This window comes from Styela clava, chromosome 4, assembly GCF_964204865.1.
Source record: "Styela clava chromosome 4, kaStyClav1.hap1.2, whole genome shotgun sequence".
Classification (NCBI taxonomy): domain Eukaryota; kingdom Metazoa; phylum Chordata; class Ascidiacea; order Stolidobranchia; family Styelidae; genus Styela; species Styela clava.
This window is the reverse complement of record NC_135253.1, coordinates 6,784,914-6,801,715: the sequence shown is the minus strand read 5'-3', so window position 1 is coordinate 6,801,715 and position 16,802 is coordinate 6,784,914. Positions and strand designations below refer to the sequence as shown.

The 16,802-nt window shown below is 34.7% G+C and overlaps 2 protein-coding genes across 5 annotated transcripts; both read right to left on the bottom strand.

Annotated features, from left to right (window-relative positions):
* Positions 1 to 1,812: 1,812 nt before the first annotated feature.
* Positions 1,813 to 10,558, bottom strand: LOC120326958 (proton-coupled folate transporter-like). Of its 4 annotated transcripts, none has more exons than XM_078111920.1 (10): positions 10,341 to 10,558; positions 8,678 to 8,784; positions 7,910 to 8,071; positions 7,687 to 7,812; positions 6,840 to 7,255; positions 6,539 to 6,708; positions 6,103 to 6,265; positions 5,706 to 5,789; positions 5,207 to 5,363; positions 1,820 to 5,008 (listed from the first exon to the last, which is right to left on the bottom strand). In XM_078111920.1, the coding sequence occupies exons 1-9, from the start codon at positions 10,401 to 10,403 to the stop codon at positions 5,341 to 5,343; spliced, it is 1,314 nt and encodes a 437-aa protein (XP_077968046.1). In that variant the 5' UTR covers positions 10,404 to 10,558; the 3' UTR covers positions 1,820 to 5,008; positions 5,207 to 5,340. The 4 variants fall into 4 exon arrangements, with proteins under 4 accessions (XP_077968048.1, XP_077968046.1, XP_077968047.1 ...); XM_078111919.1 differs by lacking the exon at positions 10,341 to 10,558 and adding an exon at positions 8,934 to 9,071 and having other exon boundaries at positions 1,822 to 5,008; XM_078111922.1 differs by lacking the exons at positions 6,103 to 6,265; positions 10,341 to 10,558 and adding an exon at positions 8,934 to 9,071 and having other exon boundaries at positions 1,813 to 5,008.
* An 89-nt stretch (positions 10,559 to 10,647) lies between these two features.
* Positions 10,648 to 16,443, bottom strand: LOC120326957 (proton-coupled folate transporter-like). Its single transcript, XM_039393315.2, has 10 exons — positions 15,780 to 16,443; positions 15,309 to 15,415; positions 14,892 to 15,053; positions 14,574 to 14,699; positions 13,165 to 13,592; positions 12,775 to 12,965; positions 12,475 to 12,637; positions 12,100 to 12,183; positions 11,805 to 11,961; positions 10,648 to 11,713 (listed from the first exon to the last, which is right to left on the bottom strand). The coding sequence occupies exons 1-10, from the start codon at positions 15,876 to 15,878 to the stop codon at positions 11,653 to 11,655; spliced, it is 1,578 nt and encodes a 525-aa protein (XP_039249249.2). The 5' UTR covers positions 15,879 to 16,443; the 3' UTR covers positions 10,648 to 11,652.
* Positions 16,444 to 16,802: the final 359 nt, after the last annotated feature.

Below are 16,802 nucleotides of genomic sequence, written 5' to 3'. Positions count from 1 at the left end.
GCTCTAGGAAACTAGAGACACATTTTACCATAACTAAAAAACAGGCATCGTTCTATACTCAAAACGGCTTTTAACAAAATGCAGTAAAAAGAATGCCCTCTATTGTTGTTTAGCAATAATCCGTTAATACAACACGGAGTACAATAGCGTATTTACTATGTTAAGTAAACAATAGAGTATTGAATGTATTCGACTTCAACAGAAATGACAATGACTGCAGAAGAAGACTCAGTAGAGCTTAATTACCAAATCGCCAATTGACATACGTAAACAGATAACAGTGAGTGAACTAGAAATGAAACTAGACCAATTAAAAGGTAACGAAACGAAACGAAAAAACATGATTGAATTCAGTAATCAAATTCAAACATTCACGGATTGCAATAATGTAATTTCATATATTATCAAACTTTATCCCCCAAAATTTAACTTAGTCTGGTAGGTACACGAACAGCAATGGGTTGAGAGCTCACAGTCGACCGGGTTTGTCTGCTGGAGGGGCAAATTCCAAAAGTTCTGAACAACACCGCCCATTATAATATTGGTCGTAAAATGATTGTCCGAAGAAGTCTGACCTCGGTCAGACGAAACGTTACAGAAATATATCTGTGTAAAAGTGCAGCAAGACTCTTGAATTGAATAGAATAGTTATTTTCACTCTTGCTATAGCATTCTTGCGTTATACGCATACGGATCCATCTGCGCAAAGGCATAGATCAAGGAAAGGTAGTTAGTTTCACGTAACCCCAACTGTTAGTTTATAATATTAGTAATATCTAATATGAGCACAACGGTGAAGCATATCGCCGGTTGGAAAACAGTTCGGACTGGAATCATATCATTCGCCCACTTCCCGTTAAAAAATGATTGATCGGCAATCCGAATGATAGCGAATGATTTCTCACTATTCATTACGTGACAGTTTATTTACAATACTTAAACATGCGACTATAAGAAATCAAAAACATAGCTTAACACATACACAAAAAACACAAGTTAAAGACATCCAAATTAGATAGTCCGCGCATAGCGACGTTTAAACGAACTGCCGTTCTATATTCGACCGGCTTCTGACAAGATGTAGTCGACCATCGATATTCAGGGATTAAAATCGCAAAGATTAAAAATGTAAAACTGTATACAGTATTGCCAACAGAAAATGTAACAGTATATATGTATGTTTATTCGCCTGGTAAAAAACAAAACAAAGGTGTTGCCAATTATCAATATATATTAAAGACAATACTGACCTAAAACTCAAATGTACGGCATGCACCCCTTTTTATAAGTGTTAAAAATAAAAACGTTAACCCACATACTTATACAAGCCACCCTTTACAGACAGTTGTGAAGAGGGAAGGCGATGGGTGAGTGTGGGAACGGGGGTAGGGGTGGAGTATACAAAACTGTTTGTGCTAAAGAGTTTGCACGACAAGACAACATCTATAAATGGAGACACTACAACACGCAATACACTGCATATATACTTAATAATAAAATGAAAATTTGAACGTAAATACAGCACTCTTGAGTGATGACACCATCTACTCTGAATGAGGAAAATAGTTAAGTTTAAAAGGGAGATGTGTGACTTGTTACGCTTTAGTAGACTATGGCTATTCTAGCAAAAATGTGACCGTACAAGTTTTGGAATTAGAAACATACAATAGAATTAGCCTGATCAGCTAATTATTTGGATGTGTTCAAATTGTTGGCTATTTTCGCAATAGTACCAAAAGGCGACCTTGTTTATGATCGAACTAGGTTTGTGTGGTGTTTCCAAGACAATTTCTCATCGATTATTACATACCCAAAAAGCGACTCGCGTTAATCTCACTCTATATTTGTTCTATCCAATTTCAGATTTTATTGCGATGTTGGACACTTTTGCTTTGGTACGCATAATACCATATATTTGGTTTTATTCATAATACTAGTAACTTTGTTTGCAGACAATCAAGATTGAATATGTTTGAACTCACTATTGGCTTTGGTCAAAAGCTCGGGCAAGTGTTTTCCCCGAAGATATGCCGTAACGTCATCGGCAAAAAGTATGTATCAGAGTGAAGAAAAGAATTCGGAAAGTCGTTAGCAATAATTAAAAAACATAATGGAGCCAACATTCAGTCAGATTAGAGTATGTTCTAGATGCCACATTATTATATAATAATACTTGTTTCCTTCCTGATTAGTAGCTTCTGAACCAGGTATAGCTCAGACCACTTAACGCTAATATGGTTTAATTGTTGATCTCATTTTTATCCAATCCTTCTAAAATTTTACTGACAAGTATAAATGTTTCACAACATGTAGAATGATTTTGGCAAAAATAATTGCTGAAAATGAAAAAAAAATTGATATAAGAGTCTTTTGTGCATAATTTTTTATAGAACTTCGGAAAATGCGGGAAGTAAGCTGATTGGTTGGTGGTTTTCTACAGTCTTTGCATTTCCGTTTTTGAACAATGGAATAACTTTGGATAATTTGAACTGGTTTATGTGTATACCAACCAAATTGTAAGGAGCAGTTAAATATAAGCGAATAAGCACAAATGCAGTTCCAGGGCATCATTCGTATAAGGAAATTCCATCTATTCCATATTCAATCCATTCCGTACATTGCTTGACGTTATCTCTTATGGTATGACAGAACCATTCGATCATTTTATCTCCAATGAAAAAAGTGCAATTTAAAGTGATCGGCTATTTTGACAAGATCAGAGGTTTTCTGGTCATAGAAAATGCCTTTGTTAGATTCAGTTCAGAACGACCAAGCAGATCGTTCATAGTACACTAAGTTTTCTCAATATCATTACGATGTCTACCTAGTCTTAGTATGACTTGCAGTAATTTTGTTTGTATTTTCACAGCTATGCGTTTCTTATATTTTTTCCCTGCATTCTGAATATTTGTATTCACTGATTTTTTCATTAAGATAATTTTGGTGTAGTTTATGTTTTTTTTTCTGCATTTTCAAAAGTTTTTTGTCGAACTATTCATTGACATTTTTAGTATTTATTTCCTTCAGGCGTTAAGATCTACACGTTAAACTTGTGCGCATTTTTAACTTTAGAAACGACGGCGTGTCACCTCTTTCATGAAGCAGCAAGTTTTAACGGTAACCGCCATTAATGTCAGTATTCAGATACAGATATTCTCTTCTTATATTATTCAGTAGTTTTCTTGTTATTTCAATTAATGTACATGTAGAGTATGTTTGATTCATGTACGGCAGTGGTTCTCAGCCTGTGGTACGCGAGCAGATTTGAATTTTTGCAACAATTAACCTTTGGGTTGGCTAAAATATGCCAACAACGCTTTATCTTCCTTACTGTATGTATTCGCTGAACAGCGTTTACGGATATTTCCCCAAGCATTCAGTTTCTTTGTAACTATACCCATGGAGTCAATAATGACGCAACACGTAACAATTGCAATTTCTGCACCCAGCTCTCAGACACTTTTGTCGCTCAAACAGATAGATATATTCAAGCATGGTTGCAAACATTGGCTGGTTTTTGTAGTTTTTAGAGATATTTGTCAGTTTTCAGTTGTGTTTCAAAAAATTAATTGTGCATTAATTAACTTAATTCTTCCGCGGAGCTTTACTTTAGTTGCAGTAATCAAAATTGAATCTCGCAAATGCTGCGATGTACAAGGCTAAACTTAGCTATATCAGTATCCGCAAACGGCACATGGTTGATTCATTTTAGTAAAAATGATGGTGTCCAGCACGTAAACCAGTTTATATGCGCCTATAATCAAAACACTCTCAGAATAAACATGTAGTTTCCAATAGTAAAGTATAGGGGTATTTTTCCGGGGCCAATGGCCGGGGAAACGTCCACAGCTCTGGTGCGCTATTAGTTCTTGTTTTTAGAAATCGCCGTCGCCTGCTATTGCCCACCTTAAATGAAGCGATATGGGCATGTTTTTGTTCTTTTTGCCTGTTACGCCACAAAAGATGTAGTGCCACATCATAAAATACTTCCATAGCACGTTTCTTGTGTCTTTTTCTTCCCGCCAAAAAAGGAGCTTTGTCGGTGGTACGCGGCCATAGTAAAAAAGAGTAAAGTGGTACGCGGTCGGTAAAAGGTTGAGAACCACTGATGTACAGCAACTTGGGTGATCAGATTGTTGTGAAACCTCGAGCAGGGAGGTCTTCTCCAGCTGTAAGGGGTCGAATTGTGAACATATGGAACCAAAATTGATATAAGCCTACTTTTATAAGTATACCCACAGCATAGGTCTGTTATTGTTTACAGGTTTATAAGCACGGTTTTCACCTGCATACTGGTAGCATTATTGAATGTAACGGTAAATCTCGCTACAAAACACCGCTACAGTTCAGTATTTTTAAGAAACATCGCGAGTCGGGCTTATGCGCGTTAACGTTCGGATCAAGAGCTTGGGATAGCAGACGTCACCTATTTTTTCACCGGCGAATGCAGAAGCCGGAACAGGTCAAAGGTTATGGATGTCGTAATTGGTTCAGTAGTTGAAAAGAAAAACGAAATTTTCATAACAAAAAAAGGAAAAAGAACAATTCAAACAAGAATACCAATAAAAACACCATAATACTAAAACGATCCATGTGCACACTTCATGGTTTCTGCTGCATGATCAGCACTGGTAATTGATAAAAAGCACAGTATTGTGCTTAGAGTCATGATGCGTAATATTTAGATACACTTTCTACTTGTGATACCTCAATAACAGTCAACATGTAGTTATTTGCACCAAATTCTTTCTTGGCGTTATCTGTAGGACGGTAAGTATAATTTTGGCATAAATAATCAATTTTTTCAACATTTTGGAGTAAGTAGTAGTGAATTTTGTTTTCCATAAATTTAATTTCAAAAAAGTTTGCAAAAGTTCTGGAAAGCATTTAAATTTCATAGTAATAGAACTCATTCTCATTTTTTCAAATTTATTTCTCAGCTTCTTCTGTAAATATCCGATCGTTATTTATTATTCGCAAGTTCGTTTTCTCCACAATCCAAACAATGCTGAAAAAGTTCAAAAGCATGTTAAGTAAAAAGCGATATATACTATTATTAAGATTTTAGGTGATTAACTTATGTGTCAAAAAAACTTTTTTATGTCATTCACACTAATATACACGATTTAGTGCCTAATTGGGGTTTTACATCCATCCGGGAAGCAACCATAGATTTTTCAATTCTGTTGGTAAAATAGATACTTACATCATTAAAATTAGTGGAATACATAATACGAGGCTTCCTACGATCCACGAGAATCCATGTGAAATATAGAGTGTTGCAGGATATATGTACAAAAAGAAAATGGATGAAAATATACTGAATATACCTTCAATTCCTTAGATAATAGCAAGGGCCGACCCTGAAATATAACCAGACATCATCTTTTAGTGTTCAAGAAATAACAATACCTCAAATTCTACAATATTTGGAATTCAATACCATGATTGAAACACTTGGGTAATTTTAAATCAGTCACCACTAGAAAGATAGAAACTTGTATTTCGATGAAATTTTGCAAACCTGGGAATGTATCATTTAGTTTAAAGCATGTTTCTGTCATATTTTGAGGTATATATATACCATATTAGGTTCTTTTTCTTCTTCTAAACTTCATGCACAATTTTTAGCATCTGAATGAACGTATAAACTAAAATATAACATTAACGTTCTGAAAACAAATTGTACCTATTTCTAACCGTACCTTGTTCTGAAGAGGATACAAGCTTCGAAATCTGAGAGCGTATTATGAAATCTGGAAACGTAGAAAGGATTCCGAGACCCGTGGCTGAAAAGTAAATATTTTGTCAGATGAATAATAGTATGTATTTTTCGGAAAATACTGAAATTTGATTATAAAACTTTTCGAAATTTTCTATTTGGTTTTTATTGGTTGAGTAAAGTAACCGAGCATCCACGATGTACGACTAAGTATATGCACTTCGATATATATATAGTATTATTTTGACCATATATTGAGGTATTCTCAACTTGCATATAATTGCATCGGAGTATATATGAATATAGGTATATATTGCTTCAAATGTAATCAAACCGCACTCAACCGATACGCCACAATTCTGCTCATAAATAAACTTCACCTGAAAATACTAGAATAGGAGATTTAGCGAAGCCCATCATTAAAGTACTTGACAAACGAGTACAAATGGTGAGTAGTAAAATGCTCTGAGTCCTCAATCTCAGCACAGACTCATAAAATTTGATGATGAGCGGACAAATTATCACAAGACCGCTAGCAATACCCTGCGTAAAATAATTATTGTCAGTTTTAACTAGTATTATACGTAAAAAGATCGATATGTCGAATAACAATATCGCAATTCGTTAAAACATGATATAAGATAAGAATGTAGTACTTTGATTTAAACATGGGAACATTTTAATACTAATTTGAAGTGTATTAATTTGTTCATACACTTATCATTCCTATAAAATATTTGATATATTTCTTACACCGTTGAACCATTTACCTCCTGTTTTAAATTAAAATTTTGACAAACTGATTCAAAAACTTACAGTCTGAAGACCAATCAAATCAGATGTGAAGCAAATTGGATATGAAATTAGAAACAAAGTCCGAAACGCATCACCACCATTAACAACAAACGTATACCAAGCATAGCTAATAACGAAAAACCATAGACGCCACAATCTTCTTTTGTAAATACATGTCCCGCACGCCGAATCTAAAGAAAGATGGTGATATTTCATAGAACAAGAAAATTCCAATATCATTTGAGGGTGAGTCAGGTCAATAATCGGAAGACTTGTAATGTAGTCAAATGTAAACTGAAATTAATTGTAAATTATTCATTACCTTCTATATTATAACAAATAATCTTTTCTGTTGTATATATTCTCCGGATCACTTTTATTTGCGAACACAATGATTTTGACGCGCTGACTGTGATTTCCTTGTAATGCAGTAATTCCTTCGAATCGTTACAATTGTTTTCAATCCTACGACATATTTGGGGCTGACTGGTTGTGTAAATAGGATTCGATTCATTGCGAGGATCTGGGTTGCAGTTGACAGAATCATCAATGTACGGTAATACAGAATTTATATCGTCTTCAGTTGATGTCATCATGGGAATAAATGGAATTGATACTATCGCGCAACCAGTGATGAATATCGAACAGGGAATAAATCTTTGAGAATCGATCCAATATCCAGAAGCTATAAGTACTACACCTCCTCCAAAACTTGCACAAACCTCCAAAATGGTGAAGCTGAAGAATGTGATAGAAACGTAATCGCAAACTGTTAAGTTTGTTGTAGTTTCAAATAAGCAAGTAAATAAAGTAAGACTGTCGAGTAAAAGATTATCAACTTATCACAGCGTCAATATGACTGTATATCTTATTTTATGTCAGTAAAAATATAAAAGAAAAACTACAATCAGATATTCAAGAAAAAAAATCATACAAAAAGTAGCTATATTATTAATATTAAAATAATCGATAAGTGGTTTCAGCAACATCTTATTGTATCCTTCACCTAAAATATTTCGACGCCTTGCTATAAAGTGAAACGTCAGCCAACTGCTGTTATAAGCATTGGTTTAAAATAAAGTGGCACCACTGACGTGTCATTGCACAATAAATAGAAGAAAGTTATAAACTTTTGACTGAATAACCGTATGGTAATAAAATAAAATCACCGCCTGTTTCGATCTTCCTCGCGTGTTATGTCGCTTAAATATGCGGTACCAATATTTAAAAGTGCTACATATGAACCGGAAGCTCCGTAAATGAAACTGACAATAATCATCCAATATAAAGGCAGTCTGTAAAAATAAATATCAAGTTGGGATGGTTTTATTTGAAATCCTCATTTGAATGTATGTTTATGAAAAAACCAAATACTCCTATATTCTTTCATACCTGTAAATGATTGCCATTGTTTGTACCGCTGATGCAATTGCTGTTCCAAATATTGGAAATGAAATGGCGCTTTTTCGACCAATTTTGTCACTCCATGCTGTGACGATAAGAGAGGATACAGCACAAGGCACGAAAAAGGCCAAACAGGAATACATTGTCCATCTAGACAGCAAACAAAAATTCCGAAAGAAAGAGTAGTTATCAGAGAACGAATTGGTAAGTGCTAATTAACTATCTATAAGTTCAATGTCGGTCCATTAAAAATTCCTAAACCTCGATACGCAAGTCAAGATAAGTCCTGGGCCAGTATAGTTATTTCTGAAGTTCAAATCACGAGTCAAAACCTTTTACACCCGAGTCACAGAATAAATCGTTTGTTTTACGAATCAAAAGTCGGGTCAGAAGATATTTTATATACAGCTGTGAAATTTAGGATCTTTACATTGACTTCCATCATTCGATAAACCAACGTAATTTGAAAGTCGAATTAAGATTTAATGTTGTATTCTTAACATTTATTGCTGCTACATGATTAGTTTCATTTTAATTAAATCCATTTCATTCATTAAATCCTCTAAACACTGAAGCACATCGTTTATTGTCGAATCGCAACTGAATCTACAACCTTAGTGCTATAGTAGCGTAGAGTAATAATGGTAAAAAGATTTGTCTTGCCAACTCAAATTTGAACCCGACGCCAGACTGACTATCTCCAGCTCGCAACGGTGAGCCATTCCATGGTAACGTGTAAGAAACACTCTCATTTACCTGGATGCGTCGTTGACAACCATTTCTTCTTCTATTGTTTCACTATTATTTTTGTCGCAATAATTGATAAAATTATCCTCAGTGTAGTTGTGTTGTTTCGATACAATCTGAAAAATCGAGTGTTAAAAATGGCGGGTCCGTTTGAGAATATTTGTACCAAATATAAGGCTGGAAAGTATTTTTAGACAACTTATGCAAGCGGTTTCTTTATAAGATATGAGTTTTCTAGGTGCATAACTATTCGGTTTATACTTACCATGTATACATATTGATTCTGTATAGATTGAAAACTGTAACCGCAAGCACTGGTAAAAAACACGATGGCTTCTACAGGATATGGAAAATTACATAACATCTGGATTGTATGTATAAAGGATTAAATTAAACACTAAGGTAACGAAGACAATGCATTTCTAGAATTGAGGTCATTTACCAAATCATTAATTACACAGCGTCCTAAATTATATCAAGCTTATTTTTGTTTAGGAGGAAGCATATTATGCTCATGTACGTTTCCTATATATTAATTGTTTACAGAAGTGTAGCCTACATGTGGATCGTTGCCAAATTGTTGTTGCTGTTGTTCATGGAAAAGTTCGCTTTCTTCGCAACTAATAGACCAATTTTAAATTTTCAGTAGAACCCTTTATATACGCTGGTTCAAATCGACTTTTTATACCGCTTTTATAATATGACATAAATAGTTAACCAAACATGATAGTACATTTCCCAATATATCTTTAAAAAGCTTATTTTCGCCGCTTCCCACTAAAACGCGCCCAAATTACGTTGCTCGCGCGTTTAAAATACTTCGTTTTCAACTAACAACAGATTCTTTGTTTATTTTTAAGCTTTGAAATACTCATATAAATAAAATTGGCCTTGTAGCAAAATGAAAATTATACATAAAAAAATATGATGACGTCACCGTAATTAAGAACACTCGGATCAAGCATGGATACTTTAAACTCAAACATTTTGAGTGTTGAAATTGGTTTTGTTCACATGCAGACCACTATGAAATGCTATTGACCCCCCAAAATACATTTAATTTAGCCATAATCCCAAATTATGACACAGATTAGCCATTTATGGATAGGCCGATCCTAAAGAGTAAGCCGCCGAAACGCTATTCTTTTTATTTTATTTTTCTGTTAGTTACTCTGAAAACATTTATTTCGCACCCCTGACCGTCGATCTTTTCAGCAAACTCGGTTCTCATTGATGAGCAACATCTGTATCAATGCGTGATATTGACGGGGCTTCTATTATTTGGGGCATAAAGTCTGAAGATTTTCATTCCGGCTGGTTATTTACGGAGAAGAAATGTCAGAATGCTGATGCTGATAACAGTGCCATTCAATACGTTTCGAATTCTATGGACATAAATCAGTAAATTGCATCGAACATTAATTATTAGCATGTCATAATGACTAACCGACTGTTGCAATTAAATAATTTTGATAAAAAGTGACCTTTGCTTTTAAATACCTTGTTTCAAAGAAACCCCTTTTTCCTGCAATAGTGCCTATACGCTTTCACATTGTCGAGAATTATCAACGAAGCCCATAACGCTTCCCAGAAAGCCATGATCACACAGCTGATATAAAGCTACAGCGGGTAAAGCTAACCGGTTCAATATTTTATTAAAGGGAGTAGTCACCTCTGGCTGGTATGCATTACACTCGAACCTCCTCCAAGAAAATTGAAAAACATATATTCCCATATAATTTATATTCAATCACCTATCTCTTCACTTCTGACTCCTCTTAGATTTAACTACGCTGCAAAGTTTCTTCTATATTGAATAATTAGCATTATAGAAGCATTCAACGACAACATAACCTATAGATATATACGCGTATGCGATACGGGAAGAGTTTCCTGATTACGACACAAATTGATGACAACGTATTAAATTTCGTCCTAGTTGCAGACAAGTATTCGTGCTACTTGCGTTCCAATCACACACGAGACTTTCCTGCGTCGATATCCAATGATCATTCGTTATTTGTAATATGAAGGTTTATTTTATTACAACAAAATTAGGAAGTTTTAATATAGTCAAGTTTAAACGAACTAACCGTCCCATATTCTAAACCAGTGGTCGGCAACCTTCATGCATTACCGGGGCAAATAAACATATCCCAAGTAGCGCGCGGGCCGCATTTTTTCCACCCATAAACAATGTGAAAGATGATGTTTTGCTGTGTGATTGCGAAAGCGGTAAAATCAATTCGCAGTATGTTGTTCAATGACTATCTGACAAGCGAGTACGAAGTTTATTCTTAGTGTAATTCATTTTGGATGAATCTGCTCACAGCAATACATTCTTTCAAACATTCCCATTATACCTTTTGCATTGTCATACAATTAAGGATATGTAGATTTCTGGACAAATTCTATATTACAGTTGATAATTGGAACTGAATCTTATTTGACCGGCTTTTTATGTTACCTAGCCGTTTAATGAGAAATTTTAAAAATTAAAATAAAAAGAACTGATTATTACAACTAGCGGTAGGCACATTTGGCAAGTAAACAACATACAACTAACACGTTTTTTAGCCTACGCTTACTTACTGCAAAATAAACGACGTCAGCAACAATGCACTTGTTTACCGACAATTAGCGATTACAACACAAAGAACAATAACGTAATAACCATGTGATGCAAACAAAAAAGTACGAAAAATAATAACAAAAAAAAATTAAGATTAATTATCATAACGTTCTCCTCGACTATATTTGGTAGCACCGACTTTCAGTGTATGATAGGCCTATTATATGTAAGAACAAAAGAGTACGATTTGCAATATTATCCGGTTAAAACATTAGGCTTCGAATTTCAAAATGGCCTGCCGGGTGATTTTGTTGTGATGTTTCGGTGTATTTCATACGGAGACGAGCTACGTTGCGTCAGATACACTCACAATTCCATTCGAAGCTATCAGATAGTGAATTCAATTATGATCTTATCCCACCGATGATGAGTGTTCTGTGTTAACCCTTCTTTTGTCTACAATCCATATGGTCCTTGAAATAAAATTAAATTGTATTATTTATTTACTACAAAAAGTTATATTACTATGTAAATTTTATTCCCTCCAGACTATATTGTACTTACATCAGCAGAACAAGAGGAATGCACAATATTAATGTTTCTATAATCCACGCGAAACCATGAGATATATACAGTGTTGCAGGATAAATATGTAGAAAGACGATCGGAGAAAATATGTTGAATAAACTTTCAATTCCCGAGACAAGCGCGAGTGCTGATCCTGTAATAGAAAATGGTACATTCAAAACAAAAAAAGGTTTAGTGTAAATCAAATTTCAATATTTCAAATCCTATGGAATGGGGAGCTCTAAACCTAGTTGTAACTAAATGCCGCTGGTCAATAACAGATATGGCATACCTTGTTCTGAGGAAGACACAAGAAGAGATATTTGTGAGCGTATAATAGGAGTTGATAAATTGAAAATTATTCCGAAGCTAGTTGCTGAAAACAATAAAAAAACGAAATGAGTAAAAAGAATCATTTTTCGTTAACAAATGGTTACAAGCAACAATATAATAATCATTAGAACAAACAATGCACTGTTAAATTGATAATCAGAATGTGAACGCAGTTTGAAAAATCCCATTATAGGCGATTACAATGATCGCTGAAAGCCTGCAATCAACCCATATAGGTTACCATATATGTCGACGGGACAGCTATTTAATGTGAAAAGATGGAAATATATTTAGTGAATGTAAAAAAATATTACTATTAAAACTATTAGTCTACCTGCAAAGACAAGAGGAGGGCCTTCCGCAAAACTCATCATGAGAGCACTAGATAAACGGGTAAAGATTGCCGTCAGCAAAATAGTTTGGCTACTTAGATGCAATAAAGATTTACATAAGTACAGAACAATAGGATCCAGCGCTACAAGTCCATTTTCAAGTCCCTGTAAAAATATTAAACTTAAACAATGTCAAAGTTCAACCAAACATGGCACATTTACTCTTCAAACGATTGGTATTCAAACACGCCATTTACAGTGTACACTTTGAATCGTATAAATTAATACTTCAGACAGCTTACGTTCTGAAGTCCAACCAGTCCGGGAGTGAAACAAACTGGAAACGATACGAAAAACATCGTTCGAAACGATTCTCCACCATTGACTGCAAACATATACATTGCGTATGATACAACAAAGAACCATATTCGCCACAATCTCTCTCTACGAACATTGTCGCCATGAAAACAAATTTGTCGTTGACTTACTTGTCCTATGATTGGAAAAAAATGCTTCAATTTGAGCCCAAAAGACGCTTGCAATTAAACACTAGATAAAAATCTTTAAAATAGTTCATTTTACGTAGATAATATTATTTGAACTAGACAAAATAGTTTGTTTGACAAAATAGTTACACGAGACTTTGAACACACAATGAGTCATATTTGGTATCGGTACTTAAAAATATTCACCTGATTGACAAATATTGCACACAATCTGTCTCGTTGTATATATTTTCCAGACGACTTTAATTTGTGAAAAGAAGTCAAATTTGGTGTTTTTGTCGTTTGTTAAACTGTTTTTAACTTCTGTGTTCCCATCGTCTGCATTCGCCGCAAGAAACTTTGAAGAGCAATCAAAGAATTCGTCTTTATCGGTCTCATTCTGCGACCGCGGTAGCAACGGATCTGTTTCTGAATGAGTCTCTGTGTTGACAGGTTCTTCATGTCTTTTTCGGCGATTAAATGGTGACATCATTGGTATAAATATTATCGCAATCATTGCACATCCAGTGATAAAAAATGAACTTGAAATGAATCCACCTGAATCGATCCAATAACCAGTAGCAATCTGAATGGCTCCTCCTCCGAGAGAAGCAGCAACATCGAGAATCGTGAATCTGCAATTCATTTTCTTAACTTTGGCACTAGCTTCAGAGTTTATAAATGCAAATACGGCCACTTTATTGATGCAGGTTTGCACAACTTAAATGAGGACACGTGCCAAATTTTTCAAAATAGTCTTGTCACAAGCCATGCACAATAGTTGGTATGGACCTTTCCCCGACCTCTGACCCCCGTAAAATTCTTCCTATACGTTCCCATTGCAAAACTTTCGGTGCTTATTTTAAGAGTGGTTACGCGAGTTGGCGCCTGTAAAATTGGATATTTGTTTCAAGCCATCATTCTGATACATAGCACTCCAAATCTGTTTTTTAAAAATACCGGCGGATAATTTTAGCCTAGTCTAGATTTCTGCAATTAAACTGAAACTCCTAAGAAGACGAAGTGATCATTGAATTATTTGATGTATATTTACATATCCGAAACTCAACCGAAAACTAACGAATAAAATTCGAAAACGCGAAAACGAAGTAATGTTTACGACTCTGTCTGAGCGAGAAAAGTTGCTGAGCGGAAGCGATGTTACGTCACTTTTTGCATCTTGCTCATTGGCCAATGTCACGAAGTAAACAAGGAAGTCGATGCTCGCGGAAACAACCTTTGGATATGAACTACCGTAATAACCCATCAAACAAATTTCAATAATAATACATAATAAGAAATATCTATTAATTGAAACAATTTCCTGAAAAACTGCTGATTTTGATATAAACGTGATATTTTAATGTATATCATAAATTTTCTTTTTTTTTCAAAACCGTTCGCGTGTCACGTTTGAGCGTATGGCGTGCCAAATTTGGCACGCGTGCCCCGTGTTGTGCACCCCTGCATTAATGTAATACTTTTCTAGTAATTGTTTGATGTACCCAAGCTTGTGCATTTCAACTTTTTCAGCGTGTAGCTAGTAAGCCGCAAATATCTAACAGTAATCCGTGTCAATAAAAAGTGGCAACTGACATTACCGATATCTATCTCACCTTCTGTCGCGATGTTCTGCATCAATGTTATCGCTAAGATACGCTGCGCCAATATTAAGCAACGCTCCATATGCGCCTGAAGTTCCATAAATAAGATTCACTACAACAATCCAGTAAAGAGGGAATCTGTAAAATTAAAAATATGCAGAATAGACCTATAAGGGAAGGTACACCGTTGGCTCTTATCATGATCGTCCTGGAGCTTTATTTTATGTTTTCACATAAATTTAATTCCTAACATCTTGTTCACATTTTAAGCACCAGCGATTTGCAATGATTAAGCGTCTATTAAACACAATTACTGTAAATTCCACTCACCTGTAAATGATTATTACTGTTTGCGCTGCGGATGCGATCACAGTACCAAATACAGGAAATGCAATTGCTATTTTTCTTCCAATTTTGTCGCTCCATGAAGTAATAAGAACTGAGAATAGGGCGCATGTCAAGTAGTAAGCAACATTTGCATACATGGACCATCTGTGCAAAATATCAATGGATGGTATAATTTAAAAGTTGATGTAGGAAATTGATACTTAATACAAATAAATTGACTTTTGTCGCATTGCACAATTCTTATGCTACATCGGATGGGTCTATAGGTCTACAACCCTAAAAAGAGTTTACCGGATTTAATAATTGCTATTTCAAAAAATATAAGGAAATAGAAATAATATCGATAACGATCAATTTTATTTCATATTTGTTCTTTTTATAGCCATGTATCATATCTACCTGGATACTTCATCTGCTACAATATGTTCTCTTGCTGAAGTAGATTGATTTACTGTGCAATATTCGACCGAGCTATTTGCAGTGTAATTGTGTTGTTCCGATACAACCTGAACATACGAGAATCGTGTATTTAATTCCAGAAAGAAATTTTGAAGAAGCACCGAATACGATTTATTTTTTCACATTCACGATCACCCTATATTGCAACTCAATGGCGCTCACATGCTTGATTTAAACCGGGACTTTATGTTTCAAACGTTTGCATACATTTTATACACAAAAACAGTATTTTTGGTTGAAATGCGAATTTAGTTTTACCATACAATCAGAGTTGTTTTGTTTATTATACCCTTGTTTTTATATCCCATCACAAAAAAATTAATAAAGCTAAACACTGACATGAAACCAACATGAAAACAAAAACGTAGTAAATACTTTGAAAATATAGCTGAGGTAATTTGGTTTGTTTACCTGATATATATATTCATATTGAATAGTCTCGTATGAATAATTACAACTACAGGTGAAGAATATTATAGCTTCAACAGCGAACGGAAATTTGAATGTCATTGTAAACTCGTAGTATGATGAAGTTTTACAGACATTATCCTGAAAACAACTTCACCTGATACCCTTCATGAAATATCAATGAAAGAGTAATTAAAGTTTCACTATGCAGCTCGATAAAGTTTCAGTAAAAGAAAAACTACTTTTGATTGGATATATTATGTTCCTAGCTACAGCAAATATTATGCACAGAATAACCTCGAATTAGTATAATAATACCGAGTAGTTGCTTGGTAATCGCGTGAAAAGCTTCGACTCAACTGCATTTCATATTTCCAATGCCTCTAGACTAGATCAAGGATCAGGGGTGAGCAAGGTTTTTGTACCAACAATTTTGCCCACTTGGACTGGCGGGCCATGTAAGCATGACGTAAAAATAAAACATTTTATGAACAGAATTTTATTTGCAGTGTTACAAAAGCAAAAGTGGAAAACAATTAGCCTCGTGCCAAAACTAAATTCAGTCGTCTCTCAACAAATTCCTTGGGATATTTTTAGCTGAAACATCAAAATTTGGTTTTACTTTAGTTGTGGCAGCATCAGGCGGGACAGAATGAATTACCCAAGGGGCCGGATTAGGCCCTCGGGCCAGAGTTTGCCCACGTCAGCTCTAGATCTATATCTTACCTCGACCACAAATATGCTTGAATAAAATTAAGAAAATATATTTAAACACAACAAAATCTCATCCATCTAAAGACAATTTCTAAACTGCTCGTTTCAAATCATACCCTGGGTACTACGTGATAACGTGAATATTCATGCTTTAATCTTGTCATACATTTTAAAACTGCAGGATATGTACAATCATTTAAAAAAGTGTTATGTATCAAGCGTTTTATTATTTGTCCATATATAAATGTTTTTGACCATTCTGTCAACATAATAGCCAGTATGTCTTGTAATATGAAGTATATACTTATCATA

Coding starts and splice junctions, on each gene's coding strand:
- LOC120326957 (XM_039393315.2), bottom strand. CDS start 15,878: ATGACATTCAAATTTCCGTTCGCTGTTGAAGCTATAATATTCTTCACC. Junction 12,638..12,774: donor GACTGGTTGGACTTCAGAAC/GTAAGCTGTCTG, acceptor ATATTTTTACAG/GGACTTGAAAATGGACTTGT. Junction 12,184..12,474: donor CCCTCCTCTTGTCTTTGCAG/GTAGACTAATAG, acceptor TATTGTTTTCAG/CAACTAGCTTCGGAATAATT.
- LOC120326958 (XM_078111919.1), bottom strand. CDS start 9,032: ATGTTATGTAATTTTCCATATCCTGTAGAAGCCATCGTGTTTTTTACC. Junction 8,785..8,933: donor AGAATCAATATGTATACATG/GTAAGTATAAAC, acceptor TCGATTTTTCAG/ATTGTATCGAAACAACACAA. Junction 5,364..5,705: donor TGTATCCTCTTCAGAACAAG/GTACGGTTAGAA, acceptor GTTATATTTCAG/GGTCGGCCCTTGCTATTATC.